This window comes from Mytilus galloprovincialis, chromosome 13 (genome assembly GCF_965363235.1).
Source record: "Mytilus galloprovincialis chromosome 13, xbMytGall1.hap1.1, whole genome shotgun sequence".
Taxonomy (NCBI): Eukaryota; Metazoa; Mollusca; class Bivalvia; order Mytilida; family Mytilidae; genus Mytilus; species Mytilus galloprovincialis.
Window position 1 is genome coordinate 43043278 of NC_134850.1, and position 15823 is coordinate 43059100.

The window sequence follows — 15823 nt, forward strand, 5'->3', positions numbered from 1 at the left end:
ATTTAAATAACGATTAAAATTCCATGAATTAATGCAGAGTTATATTTAGGAAGAGACTGTTAAAAACGGGGAACGAAGAAACGTAAACAATGATGTTTCATTTGCAATCTTATAAAAATATTTCTCCGATGAGTTGGATAACCTTCTATCTACTTCGATATTTGTACATGTATATTAAAGTTTGATCAGTAAACAATATAGAAAATCTGCTATTATATAGTAAAGTAAGTGGAACAGATTTTTTTCTTCTAAATTCTAAAGTGCCCTTACTGCAGTGAAGTCATTTAGAACTGTTCTATAGTCCTGACTGATTTAGTCAGTTCTGCTGACAGTTTTACGGTTAGATTTGATTTGGACAGTTCTACCCCAGAACTGATCCTGACAGTTCTACCTTGAACTGATTTAGTCAGTTCTACCTAGAACTGAATCTGACAGTTCTAGGTAGAACTGTTCTAGGACAGGTTAGAACAGTTCTATGACAGATTATTCTGACAGTTCTAATGAGAGGTTAGAAGTGATCTCCACTGTATACATCAATCAGACAGCAATACTACAACAAAAACATCTGAAGGCATTTATGTGCTAACATGCATGCAGTCCTCAACAAAAGACAGTTGTCTTAAAGATATGCCATGATCTATTTAATTGACCAGAGGCTATAAACAATAACAATATGAATCGAGAATAGCCATCAACATCAAATTATTTGAATATTTTTTCTTTTTTTAGTTAAGATGACATTTAAGACAACCACTGAAACGGTTTCTGGCTTTAAACGGCTACATGGATATTTTGCGAGATGAACTGCTTTTTTCTTCTTCAAAACCTTCTTAAAAAGAATTGGCATCTTGTGCAGGTACTTTTCCATAATGTGATTGGTTTGTGTCAAAACTGATGACCACACAATATGACTTAATATACATACATACATAATAAAAATCAACTAAAATGAAATATACATCAGTGCAAACATCTATAAATGACCACAGTCCATAAATCATTTACAAATTAGGATTGAGAATCGAACACAACCAAAATAGTTCTAGGAATGAACTAAGGTTCCCTGGATATTATTTATTACCTGTGATGATTTTCTTGCTTTCTTCGTTTAAGATCAAAAACATTTGGATACAAAGAAAGTAGAAATATACACAAAGTATTGCAACACCTTGATTTTTTAAAACTTGAAAATTCAATCTTTTATTTTGAATGGAATATGATAAAATATTTGTAAAATAATTTTGAAACGTAGTTAATGATAACATTGACATTAAAACGAACAAAAATGTATGAAAAAATGTTTTATCTAACCAAAATTTTTATAACAAAATTAAGTGTTTTTTGTACAAAAAAATGCACTTTAAAACTTTTACTGTAGTCGAACTTTACAATGTCAAATATTTCAAAAAGATTGTTCACATCATGGTTGATCGTTAGACGCCAAAGAATTAGTACTTTGTGCGCAGCCTCCATTCAAAGGGATAACCGCATCTTAACGTCATCTGATTCCTGCCATAAGTCGACTAATTTGTTCCTAAGGTAGCAGCAACCATTCCTCACGAAGGGTATTGTTTATTTCATGATGTATTTGAACTGGGGTTTCTTTTCGTGCACTTTACGTCCAATAGTGTCCCATATATGTTCGATATGGTTCAAATTCGGGCTACGATCAGTCCAAGGACGACAAACCGAATTCCATTGGAACAATGGATCTTCCTTCATGATGCTTATTTCCAACTTTGGCGAGCTCTGCACTATATTGGATACGGGTAATTGCGTGTCTGTTCGTAGGTAAAGGTCCCCGAAATGGTCTTATCGCATGATAACCAGTAGTGATGAGCCGATCTTGAACAGTTCTTGTTTAAAGGCCCCTGTATGGTCATCACTCTCTTTTTTTGATTGTATTGTTTGCAATGGGTTTCCTTCTGACTAATCTTCATTATACTTGATTTTCCCTAGCAGATGTTATAGGGGATTTTGTTGATCTCGGAAGGTCTTTAACATCGTTTGTTGCCGGATTTTTATTCTCAAACGACTTATAGTGAAATGGTGATAACCAACAATACGTGCAATTGTCAAAGCGACATACTTGCTTTTCTCATGCGGATTATCTGCCATCTTGCTGCAGTTATGAGTTGTGGATGACAAATTGCAAGGTGTCAATCACATAACGTTATAAACTTGGTTATTTAAAGTGTTGAAAACAATTAGGATAAAAACATCTTTTTTTATGGTTTACGAGTACAGTAGCTGCATGTGCAGATAAGAATTTATCGAGTCGATATTTATTGATAAAACTCAGGTGATATTTAAATAATGTTTAACTACTATTAGTTCTATTTCAACAAATTATATCACAAAAAAAATAAAGAGTGTTTTTTTAATTTGAATTTGAATTTTGTGTTGCATATAGCATGGAAGTATGAACGCACATGGCCAAGACCAAGAAGAATGTTAAATAAGGTCAAATCTTGTGAAATTTCTGTGATTGAGGTTGAATTCACTTTAATTTCATTTTTAAAAGAGGAAGCTCGATTCACGTTAATTTCACTAAAAAGTTCACGTGAATAAAATTGAAAATGGAAATGGGGATTGTGTCAAAGAGACAACAACCCGACCATAAAGCAGACAACAGCAGAAGGTCACTAACAGGTCTTCAAGGCAACGAGAAATTCTCGCACCCGGAGGCGTCCTTCAGCTGGCCCCTAAACAAATATATACTAGTACAGTGATAATGAACACCATACTAAACTCCAAATTGTACACAAGAAACTAAAAGTTAAAATAATACAAGACTAACAAAGGCCATAGGCTCCTGACTTGGGACAGGCGCAAAAAAGCGGCGGGGTTAAACATGTTTGTGAGATCTCAACCCTCCCCCTATACCTCTAGCCAATGCAGAAAAGTAAACGCATAACAATACGCACATTAAAATTCAGTTCAAGAGAAGTCCGAGTCTGATTTCAGAAGATGTAACCAAAGAAAATAAACAAAATGACAATAATACATAAATAATATCAGACTAGTAGCAGTTAACTGACATGCCAGCTCCAGACTTCAATTAAACTGATTGAAAAATTATGTCTTCATCATATGAATATCAGGCAAAATGCTCCCCGTGAGGGCTTTAGTATCATACCATCATAACATATATGAGAAGAACAAAACCCGTCTCATGCCAACAACTGGTTTATTAATAATAAGTGTGTTTAGTTACGATGTAAAGACCCTATAAGTGAATCAATATTAACGCCAAAATATGCAATCTTTAATGACTTGACAACAGTATCGTAACTATATCCCTTCTTAATAAGTCTATTTAAAGGTTTTGTTAGTTTCTGAGGTGAATACTGACATTTTTGTGCTTTATAAAGAATATTTCCTTTAAATATTGGATGTGAAATACCTGAACGTATAAGAAGTCTGCATGTTGAGCTTTATTTAAGAATGATGTCCTTATACCGATCATAACATTTAGTAAATGTTTTGACTAGTTTGTGATATCGAAAACCCTGGTGTAATAATTTTTCAGTAATACATAAATTTCTCTCGTTAAAATCTAAAACATTGTTAATTCACGTGAATTTCACATGAAAAATTTCACGTGAGTTTCATGTATAAGCTCGCTTGAGGTGAATCTCACGTGAACACAATTTGCCGATGTAGTTTTAGTCTAATTGCATGCCGGGAGTGGAATTAATCTCGTTTTAAGTCTTAATTGTTGGTTAATCATCTAATAATGTGATTTAAAGCGGATGGACGACTGTTTTGTGTAGCTATTAACCAACTAATAATTAAGAAAGTAACGTGATCGGCCGTGTAAATTTTAAATTAAAATATACGATTTATATTTTAGGAATTTCTGATATGATTATAGTAATAAAAGTAAATCATACAATAGAATATTTTTATGATTTTTTCCCAACGGATATGTTGAACAAGCATTCATAACTGATGATGTAATAAAAATGCATGTTTGTATTTTCACCTTTTATTTTAATCTAGCAAACATTTCTCGCTCAAGATTTCAAGATTCTTTAATTCTCAATCACAAGATAGTTGCACCCACTTTCCGACCAATAGTTACGATTGTTCCTCATGGCTAGGCATTACAGACGCTGCCCTTATGAATAGCTATTGGATAGTACCACACCGGGAGGATTAAAGAATTTATGGGGTAAGCATTCTTAAAGGCCGAAAATTTCGTCAGAACCATAGAAACAATGCCAAATTCGTTAAAATCGCATTGGGGACACCACCCTTCCGACACATTGTCACGGTTGTTCTTTATGGCTAGGTAATATAAACGCTGCCCCAATGAATAGTTTTGGGATAGTATTACAACGGCAGGGTAAAGAATTTCTGGGACTAGCATTCCTAAAGACTGAAATGTCGTCCGTAACACGGAAAAAAAAGTCAAATTTGATAAAACGCACATTGGACACTTTTCGACCCTTTGCCTTAGCAGTTCTGTATGGTTAGGGATCATAGACTTTGCTCTTATAAATAGCTATCGGATATTACTACAACGGAAGGGTAAATATTTTCTGGGGTATGCATTCTTAAGGCCGAAAATGTTGTCCGAACCATCGAAATAAAGCCAATTTCGATATAATACACATCAGGGACACCCATTTCCGACCCATGGCCAAGGTTGTTCTTTATGGCTATGGATTATAGACGCAGTCCTAATGAATAGCTATTGGATAGCACTACAACGTGAGGGTAAAGAATTTCTGGGGTAAGCATTTGTAAAGGCATTGGGCACTTTCTGACACATTGCCTAGGCAGTTCTGTATGGCTAGGGATTATAGACTCTGCCCTAATAAATAGATAATAGGCAGCACTACCAGGTGAGAGTAAATAATTTCTGGCGTAAGCTTTTTTAAAGGCAGAATATTACGTCCCTAACAAGGAAAAAAAATAAATTTGGCAAAATACGCATTTGGGACAGCCAATTTCCGACCCATCGTCTCGGTTGTTCTTGATGGCTAGGGATTATAGACGCTACCGTAATGAAAAGCTATTAAATAGTAAAACAACGTGAGCGTGAACAATTTATGGGGTAAACATTTTCAAAAGGCCGAAAATTTCGTCCGTAACACGGAAAAAATGTCAAATTTGATAAAATACGCATTGGGTACACCCATTTTCCAACCCATTGTCACGGTTGTTCTTTAAGGCTAGGGATTATAGACGCTGTCCTAGGGAATAATTTTTGGGGTAATCATTCTAAACGGCAGAAAATTTCGTCCATAACACGGAAAAAAAGTCACGGTTGTTCTTTAATGCTAGGGATTTTAGATCCTGTCCAAATATATAGGTATTGGAAAGTACTACAACATGAGGGTAAATAATTTCTGACGTAAGCATTTTAAAATCCAAACAATTCTGACGTAAGCATTCTTAAAGGCCAAACATTTCGTCCGTTACACGTAAAAAAGTCAAATTTGATAAAATACGCATTGGAGACTTGAACTTTCCAACACATTGTCACGGTTGTTCTTTATAGCTAGGGATTATTGAAACTGTCCTAATTACTAGTAATTGGATAGTACTACAACGTGAGGGTAAAGAATTTCTGGGGTAGGCAATCTTAAAGGCCGAAAATTTCGTCTTAAGCGCAGAAAACAAGTTAAATTTGATAAAATACGCATTGGGGACACAACTTCCCGACCCTTTGTCATTGTTGTTCTTAATGGCTATGGATTCTAGATGGTAACCTAATAAAAAGCTTTTAGATAGTTCGTCTGAACCATAGAAATTACTAGTAATCCAAATTCGATAAACTACGCATTTGGGACACCCACTTTCCAACCCATTGTCGTGGTTCTTCTTCATGGCTACGGATTAAAGACGCTGCACAAATTATTAGCAGTTTGAAAGTGCTACAACGGCAGGGAAAAGAATTTCTGAAGTAAACATTTTTTTATGGCAGAAAAGTTCGTCCGTAACACGTAAAAAACACAAAATTTAAATTTGATAAAATACGCATGGGGGACACCAACTTTTCGACCAAGCGTCTGGGTTGTTCTTTATGGCTAGTGATTAAAGACGCTATCATAAGGAATAGCTATTGGATAGTACTACAACTTGAGGGTAAAGAATTTGGGCTAAGCATTCTAAAAGACCAAAAACTTCGTCCGTAACACGTAAAAAAGTCAAATTTGATTAAATACGCATTAGGGACACCTACTTTCCGACCCATTGTCACGATAGTTCTTTATAGTTTAAGGCTGAAAATGTCGTCTGTAACACGGAAAAAAAAACTTTCCGACCCATTGTCAAGGTTTTTTTTTATGGCTATGGATTATAGACGCTAACATAATAAATAGCTTTTTTGAACATAGGGGGGAAATGCAGTTTTTGACTTGTATCTCTGAAATTAGGGCAAACGTATAAAGGTTGCATTATTTCATGCATCAATTGTAAATAAAAATACCAGGTCAGCGACACAGTCTCCTTGGAGCCTCTAGTTTATTCACTGTTTAAATTAATAAATTAGTTACATTTTGTGTTAGAACTTATTTTATTTTTTAGCCAATATTGTGTTCCGACTTTTGAAATCAAGTACTATTTAAATTTATCAGGGAAATGTTCAAACAAAATACCTTTCAAAGTTTGAAGTATATTTAAGCATTAAGTAAAATTCCTGTTTTTTTTTCAATTGATCGGAACATAGGGAATAACTATTTTCCCAAACCGCTGGTCCAGTAACCATAGTTTAAGAAAGCTAAATATTTTTTTCTATTTTTTGTTAACTGCAAGGTGCTTTTTTTTTTGTCTCTTAGGAGATTCTGAAGGAATTCTGCTTCATACGAGTACAAAAACAAGTCGGTCACAATAAGTACCCATTGGAGTACCGACTGTCTGTTGAAATATCAATCCTCCAAACTCAACAAATATATTGTCAATTAAGAATTCCAGCATTTTGATAATATCATCTTTACTGTATTTTCCGAAAGAACCAGTGTAGTTCGTCACAAAATAAGAATTACATGTATTATAACCCAAAACAAGCAATTTATATCTATGATTCTCATTTTTATCAAATGCGCTCTGTTAAATGAGATAGTGAAGTCGATCTTTCGATTGAGCATGGGAAATAGTAGTGTAAAGCGTAGAAAAATCAGAGGTTTTAATGTTGCTGCGAAATTGCAGAGATTCTGATCTGAGATTCAGCAGTAGTTCTTTAGAATTTTTGAGAATCCACATCTGATTGACACCAATGGTTGAATATATCCCATCACAATATTTTTGAAATATTTTGAAATAGTGTTTTGCAATCCAACAAACTTAGTCCAAATTCTGATAGTCAAAATTCTGATGACAAAGGTTCCATATACATAGAAGTTGTTGTAAATCAATACAAAAGACTGAATACATGAACGTTCATATACTTTATTTTTCCATCAAACATATATACAGTCAGTTCATAAAACATAATTGCAAAACAGTAATCATCGCAGATCGAGAGCGGGGCGAACCGGCGCGTCACATAGCTCTTTCTCTACTCCCCCTCTTTTCACAATTAACCTTTGTTAAAAATGAACATGAAGCTCACAATAGCCTAAATCGCTCACCTGTAATTTTGGCTTGATTCTTTCATCAATGATTATTTTGCTTTTCAATACATATATAAATGAGTGGCTTAAAATGCCATTTAATTGTTCTTTGTATCTGACATATTTTCTTCAAGAGCCCCCCCCCTTCCTAAAAATAAAAAAAAAATAAAAAAATAATGTATTTTACTCCTATGTTTAATTTTAGCTATAGTGGCTATTCTTCTTGACGTACAAGGTAATAACATACAGAATTTATACTAGATACTCTAAAACGCATTCAGCCAAAGTTTGGCTGAAATTGATTCAGCAGTTTCAAAGATGAAGATTTTTTAAAAGTTAGCAAGATAGATAAACAAATTGTGAAAAATTGTCTTTAAAGGACAATAACTCTTTAGGTGTCAATAGGCAATTTTGGTCATAGAAAATTATGTTTAGATCTTACATTGCTGTTTACAGTTTAACTTTAGCTATAATAATATTCAAGATAATAACTGAAAACTGCAAAATTTCCTTAAAATCATCAACTCAGGGGCCATAACCTAAATCAGATACCCGATATAACTGATAACTTCAGGGCAGGTATACCTTGACCTAATGAATATCTAACTTCATGTGATTTACTTTAAATGCATTTTACCCTTTATTTTATATTTAGCTATGGCGGCCATGTTTTCTAAAGAAACAGAAAATATGTGAAATACAAATTTCATTCCAGATACCCTACAGATCATTCAGCTTTAGTTTGATTGAAATTGGTTCAGCAGTTTCAGAGGAGAAGATGTTTGAAATACTAAGTAGTTAATACCGGACGAACGACGACGACGGACGCCAAGTAATTGCAAAAGCTCACATTTTGTTTCGGAAAAGTGAGCTAAAAAGGTACTTATAAACAAATAGTTTCCAAACGATAAAATATACCAAAAATTACATCCAAGCTCCTATGTTCTAACAGGGGTGATCTGAGCCGGATCACCCCAACCAGATCACCCCAGTTTAAGTTTCTTTGTTATGCATGCTTTCCTTTGTTCTGTAACATTTTGGCAGGAATGTCAAATCCAGTATCAAAATTCACGTAGAAAAAATCCAGTGTATATGCTGGGATTCGAACTCAAGACCTTTAGCATATCAAGCCACGACACATACCACTAAACCAGGACGACTGGATACGAACTATCAGAAATTTAACATACTTAAAGGAAGCAAGATATTTTTATAACTGGGACGAGTTGGCAGACCTTTACTCAGGGGGTTTAAACCCTTTTCGTTAAATAAATGAGTTGTCAGACTGATTGTTTAATTTGATTTTACACTTTTTTAAAGTTGGGCGAGTCGGTTACAAGAGTGGGGCGATTTTTTCATAAAGTGGCGATATAGTGTGGGCCGATTGGCCAGTGGGGCGAGTTGACATTGTTTGATATCAACTCATCGTGTTAGGGGGTCATCAAGGGTATACATCATATAGTAATATATAAAGTATATTTTAATGGTGGTGTGTCGTTCTAAACTAGATTTTATGAATTGTAAATGGTTTTTCGTCTAATCTAAAACAGCTGGGATGTAAAATAGTTATCCCATTCGGACTTGGTGTGTCAGTGTAAGATCACCCTCTGGCCTCCGGCCATCGGGATTATCTTACACTGACACACCACGTCCTTATGGGATAACTATTAAAGATTAAATCAAATATATGTAAGAGAATGATAATCCGTTTCTTCATGATTAAGTACGAGTGTTAGGCAGTACTTATCATCAAGTGAAGGATTATCATTATCTTACAACTTAGAATATTGTAAAGTACTCAAGGCTTAAATGATCTCTTGATAAATTGTATAACAGAATTAGTTTTATTGATATTGTAATGTTTATATTCGATGCTTTTATTTTCGCCATTTCATTCCTTTATTAGTTTTTTCGAAGTAAGGACTTTCTTATAATCTGGGAAATATAAAAAAAAAAGCATTATGGACATTATGTAACACAACAGTACAAAGAAAAGATAGAAATTGTATACCTATTACTTCTCATTGTGAGTATGAATGAAAATCATGCAATATTTGAGTGAGAAGTAACCCTTTTTTTGTTTACAGTTTAAGTTAATAAATTACAACTAATTGTATTTCAGAGCCAATATCGTGTTCCGACTTTTTAAATCAAATACTATTAACTTTGTCAGGGAAATGTTCAAACAAAATACCATTAAAAATTTTAAATATATTTAAGCATTAAATAAAATTCCTGTTTTTTTCAGTATATTGGAACATTGGAAACAACTATATTTCCCAACCGCTAGTTCAGTAACCAGAGTTTTGAAAAGCTAAATATTTAGATTATTTTTTATATTAAAACTTTTCTATTTTTTTTTTGCATTGCTTTGATATTGGTCAATTTGTAGTAATTTGAAGTTATTAATATTTTTATAATAACATATTGTTTTTGTCTGTTTCACAATAAAACATTTACATATTTGTTTTTCGTTCATTTTTTTACATAAATAAGGCCGTTAGTTTTCTCGTTTGAATGGTTTTACATTGTCTTATCGGGGCCTATTATAGCTGACTATGCGGTATGGGCTTTGCTCATTATTGAAGGCCGTACGGTCACCTATAGTTGTTAATGTCTGTGTCATTTTGGTCTTTTGTGGATAGTTGTCTCATTGGCAATCATACCACATCTTCTTTTTTATATTTAGTGAGTTTCAATCATTGTAATACATCCTTTCAGACTGTTTTATAAATGTGCTTCGGTGCAGTTGTAACTCAGTTATAGAAACTCTTAGCTTTGATCTGTTAGTAGATCCAAATAAAACGATAATCCTTTACTAACTTACAAATGTATAAAGTATGATGTACATTCATTCTTCACAAGTAAGATACATCAAATCCTACAATTTCATTAGTCGAGAGCACTTTGTTATATTCTAAGTGTTAATTGACAGTAGCTACACTATATATATTTTGTATATTGACGATTTACGATTTATTAGAAAATACTCAGACACATATAAACGTGTAACATGAGGTCAAATATATAATACAATATATGTTATTAACATGACAGAAGAACGATTAAACATATTTAAATCAATACATACAGCTCATTATAAACATTAAGTGTGAATGATTATAAAAAAGGTATACATGGGTCGATATGACATAAATCAAAGAAATACGTTAACTTTTCTAATGAACAAGGATAGCTTTTGTATAGTTCAGTATTACAATAAGACAATAAACCTTCAAACTTGATAATGCTCGGGTGAGCTATGTAGTACATAGGTATGTATTTGTTTCTTAATAACACAATATTTTCATTTTTACATATAAACAAAATATCATCTCAAATACCATTTGTACATAAGTTACATGTTCTTTCCTCCCTTGGAATTTTGAACCAACGACCAGTTTCTATAGGTAAATGTAAATTAGATGTAAGCAGTTTGGTTAACCAAGTTCGATTAAACTCACTAAGTCTCAATAAGTGATTTTCCAAACAAGCCTGTTTTTTGAATATCGAATAAAAAAGGCCACGAGAGGAGTTTTGTATATCACTATACCACTTTTGTATAAACTGGTCACATAAAATTTGCTTCACAATCACAATATGCATACTGGTTTTTTAAAATGCAACTCATTTCAACTTCATCAAAAATAGTTTCTACATATTTAAACCATTTGAAGATATATTTTGTTTTACTTTGTAAGGATAACATCAGTTGATTTAAAATACTACTTAGTTTGGACTCATTGTGTACAAGTCTTGTCCAGAATGATACCATTCAAAGTTTAACTTTAATTTTGAGTGGAAATCTCACAAGCTTACCTAAATCATAAAATTTTGCGTAGTGTTCCTTACTTTGAGTACTCTTTTACATAACTTCAAATGGATTTGCTCAATAGTTTTTAGGTTTTCATATCCCCAGATTTCGGAACCATACAATAAAATTGGTTCTATCATCGAGTCAAATAGCTTTAATTGGATATCAACAGTTATAGACTCATTTCTGATAAGTTCATAAACACAAAACATTGCCTTTTCTGCTTGTTCTACAAGTTTTTTTTAGTCTCAATAAATGTACCATTATATTTAAAAAAAAAAAAACTTCTAGGGAAGGATATGTATCTACAATATCAAGAATTTGACCTTGTAATGTAAAACTGAAATTGTGGTTTACTTTTCTTTAAGAAAAGTTGACAACCTTGGTTTTATTTACATTTTCTTGTAGTTTCCACAATGAACAATAAGACTGAAATATATCAAGACCTTTTTGTAAACTATCTTTACTCTCTGCTAAGATGACTGTGTCATCCACATATTATACAGTAAAACTTTTATAAAAAAAATATGTAATTCACTTTCAAGTTTCTCTTTAATCCTTTCTAAGGGCTGTCCATCTAGCTGACAAAAAAGGTCTTCAAGATCATGTAAAAAGATCGAGAAGAGAAATGGCGATAAATTCTCCCCATGCCTAACACCTGTTAGACATGGAAAGAATTCTGACTGAGAGTCATTAAATTGAACACAAGACTTAATTCCACTGTACATATTATACACAACTTTAAAAAAACATCCTTTAATTTCACTTTTTTGTAACTTTTTCCACAGCCCTGTACGCAAACAGTATCGATTGCCTTTCTAAAATATTGACGATTTACGATTTATTAGAAAATACTCAGACACATATAAACGTGTAACATGAGGTCAAATATATAATACAATATATGTTATTAACATGACAGAAGAACGATTAAACATATTTAAATCAATACATACAGCTCATTATAAACATTAAGTGTGAATGATTATAAAAAAGGTATACATGGGTCGATATGACATAAATCAAAGAAATACGTTAACTTTTCTAATGAACAAGGATAGCTTTTGTATAGTTCAGTATTACAATAAGACAATAAACCTTCAAACTTGATAATGCTCGGGTGAGCTATGTAGTACATAGGTATGTATTTGTTTCTTAATAACACAATATTTTCATTTTTACATATAAACAAAATATCATCTCAAATTGCATTTGTACATAAGTTACATGTTCTTTCCTCCCTTGGAATTTTGAACCAACGACCAGTTTCTATAGGTAAATGTAAATTAGATGTAAGCAGTTTGGTTAACCAAGTGCGATTAAACTCACTAAGTCTCAATAAGTGATTTTCCAAACAAGCCTGTTTTTTGAATATCGAATAAAAAAGGCCACGAGAGGAGTTTTGTATATCACTATACCACTTTTGTATAAACTGGTCACATAAAATTTGCTTCACAATAATTTTATCACAATATGCATACTGGTTTTTTAAAATGCAACTCATTTCAACTTCATCAAAAATAGTTTCTACATATTTAAACCATTTGAAGATATATTTTGTTTTACTTTGTAAGGATAACATCAGTTGATTTAAAATACTACTTAGTTTGGACTCATTGTGTTCAAGTCTTGTCCAGAATGATACCATTCAAAGTTTAACTTTAATTTTGAGTGGAAATCTCACAAGCTTACCTAAATCATAAAATTTTGCGTAGTGTTCCTTACTTTGAGTACTCTTTTACATAACTTCAAATGGATTTGCTCAATAGTTTTTAGGTTTTCATATCCCCAGATTTCGGAACCATACAATAAAATTGGTTCTATCATCGAGTCAAATAGCTTTAATTGGATATCAACAGTTATAGACTCATTTCTGATAAGTTCATAAACACAAAACATTGCCTTTTCTGCTTGTTTTACAAGTTTTTTTTAGTCTCAATAAATGTACCATTATATTTAAAAAAAAAAAAACTTCTAGGGAAGGATATGTATCTACAATATCAAGAATTTGACCTTGTAATGTAAAACTGAAATTGTGGTTTACTTTCCTTTAAGAAAAGTTGACAACCTTGGTTTTATTTACATTTTCTTGTAGTTTCCACAATGAACAATAAGACTGAAATATATCAAGACCTTTTTGTAAACTATCTTTACTCTCTGCTAAGATGACTGTGTCATCCACATATTATACAGTAAAACTTTTATAAAAAAAATATGTAATTCACTTTCAAGTTTCTCTTTAATCCTTTCTAAGGGCTGTCCATCTAGCTGACAAAAATGGTCTTCAAGATCATGTAAAAAGATCGAGAAGAGAAATGGCGATAAATTCTCCCCATGCCTAACACCTGTTAGACATGGAAAGAATTCTGACTGAGAGTCATTAAATTGAACACAAGACTTAATTCCACTGTACATATATATTATACACAACTTTAAAAAAACATCCTTTAATTTCACTTTTTTGTAACTTTTTCCACAGCCCTGTACGCAAACAGTATCGATTGCCTTTCTAAAATCCACAAATGTACAAAAGAGTTTCTTCCAAAAATAAAAATACAGTTCAATAAGTGCATTTAATACAAACATATTATCTTGTGTAGAATATCCCTTACGGAATCCAGTCTGATTCTTAGATATATTATTCAGTTCATTTGCAAAAATAACAAGTGACAAGTAAATCAAATTGATGAACATTGTTGACAAAAAGTATTCTCACGACATAATCTTAATCCATAGATGTTTCAAAGTAAATATAACACGACTAATAAATACCTCTTATAAAATTGTTTGAAAATAGTTTAAAATCTTGTTTTCCGAACAAAATGCCCTCCTTGAGTAATAAAAATATAGAAATTTGATTACTCTGGTGAAACAATGATTTTTGATACCAAACATGACATTAAAAGATGAAAATGACAAAATTCACAATATCACGCATTTTTAAAACACGACAGATGAATAAAATCTCCTTATACATCTTAATTATAGATTCTCTCAGAAACATTCAGGAAAACTTTCGTAATATTTTGCATCGCATTTTAAGAGGAGTTTGATTTAAAGGTTAACGACGTTAAATGGGTAGAATGACCAACGAACGGACGGACGACATATAACATAATGACATAGGCTCACTTGGCTTTTAAGACTAGGTGCACATTCATTTAAGGAATGACTGTAATATTTTTTCTGTCTATGAAGAAATAACATAAAAAATGTGGTGCACACTGAACAACTCGCGTAGCGGGTTATTTTAAAATGTGCACCACATTTTTGATGTTATTTCGAAAAGACAGAAAACATATGATTTATTAATGTGGAACCTACTTTTGTTAAACCATGTTAACTGTGATTTTTTTGCGAATGTAAGCAAATAACACGAAAAAATACATGTTATATTGTTTTACTACCTATAAATAAGCAACCAAATGTAATAATTCAAAATGTTTCTACAAGGTATAAAATAGACAACAAATTGCTCAACAAATATGTCTTTGTTCAGAGGTATAAAGGGATTATGGAAGTTTAAAACTGCCCTTTTTTACTGCCGAAAATCCACTAACAGAGATAGCTGTGACAGTTATGTGAACTGGTAACCCGGTGGTAACTGAAACTGATGATGGAATACCAAATGTAATACTGGTTTGTCTGGTTTCCTGCCATTGCATTATATTAACTCCTCCTTGTGTAGATCCAGATGACACTTCATAGAATAGATCATTGTCTGATGTGAAAATATTTTCCCATGAAACAACTACTTTTTTATTTATCCAGTTAATGGACAGGGTCTCTGTTGCTGTAAAAATGGTTTAAATGAGAAAACTTAAAATTGCAATTAATTTTCACTTACAGTATTCTATTATAAAAACAAGACCGAAGAAGTATAGTACAATGAATACTTTACCAAAAACAGTTTATATTATTTTGGTAATGCAGCAAAAATATTGAACACTAGACAGATAACTATTACCTTTTTATCACATTTTTTCATTTTTCTGTTTTGAGATGTGTTTTTCTAATTAAAAATATTAAGTCATTCATAAAATATATTTGTTTTGAACTGTAAGATTAAACTTATCTTGTTAAAAATTCATTGAAATCCTAAGCAAAAAAAATATGATATAAAAGAAGACCACTAGGATGAAGAAATTTGAATGACAGTATTATTGCTACGGAAATAAAACCTTTCCAAAGAATCAGTTGAAGTTTATCTGGCTATTTATATTTTTGCAAAGTGTACTGTCCCAATATCTATATATTTCTCTGTGGAGTTCATGCAATGGCACCTTTGAATTTCTCCTTGAAATACCAATCATTTATTGATTAATTTAGCTATACAAAATATAAAGTTCTATTGATTAAAATACCAATATCGCAAAATGTCTCATACTGTTATAGCAGAGATAACAATTACGAAACTATGAAAATATAGACTATTGACGAACAA

At 32.2% G+C, this 15823-nt stretch overlaps 1 protein-coding gene across 1 annotated transcript in view; it reads right to left on the minus strand.

Moving 5' to 3' along the window:
- Positions 1-7381: 7381 nt before the first annotated feature.
- LOC143056126 (uncharacterized) overlaps positions 7382-15823 on the minus strand; it is a 192020-nt gene continuing 183578 nt past the window's right edge. The window contains exon 52 of the mRNA XM_076229212.1: positions 7382-15172. Within this exon, the coding sequence (XP_076085327.1) occupies positions 14892-15172 (281 nt within the window). The 3' untranslated portion in view covers positions 7382-14891. The remainder of the gene's footprint in view (positions 15173-15823) is intronic.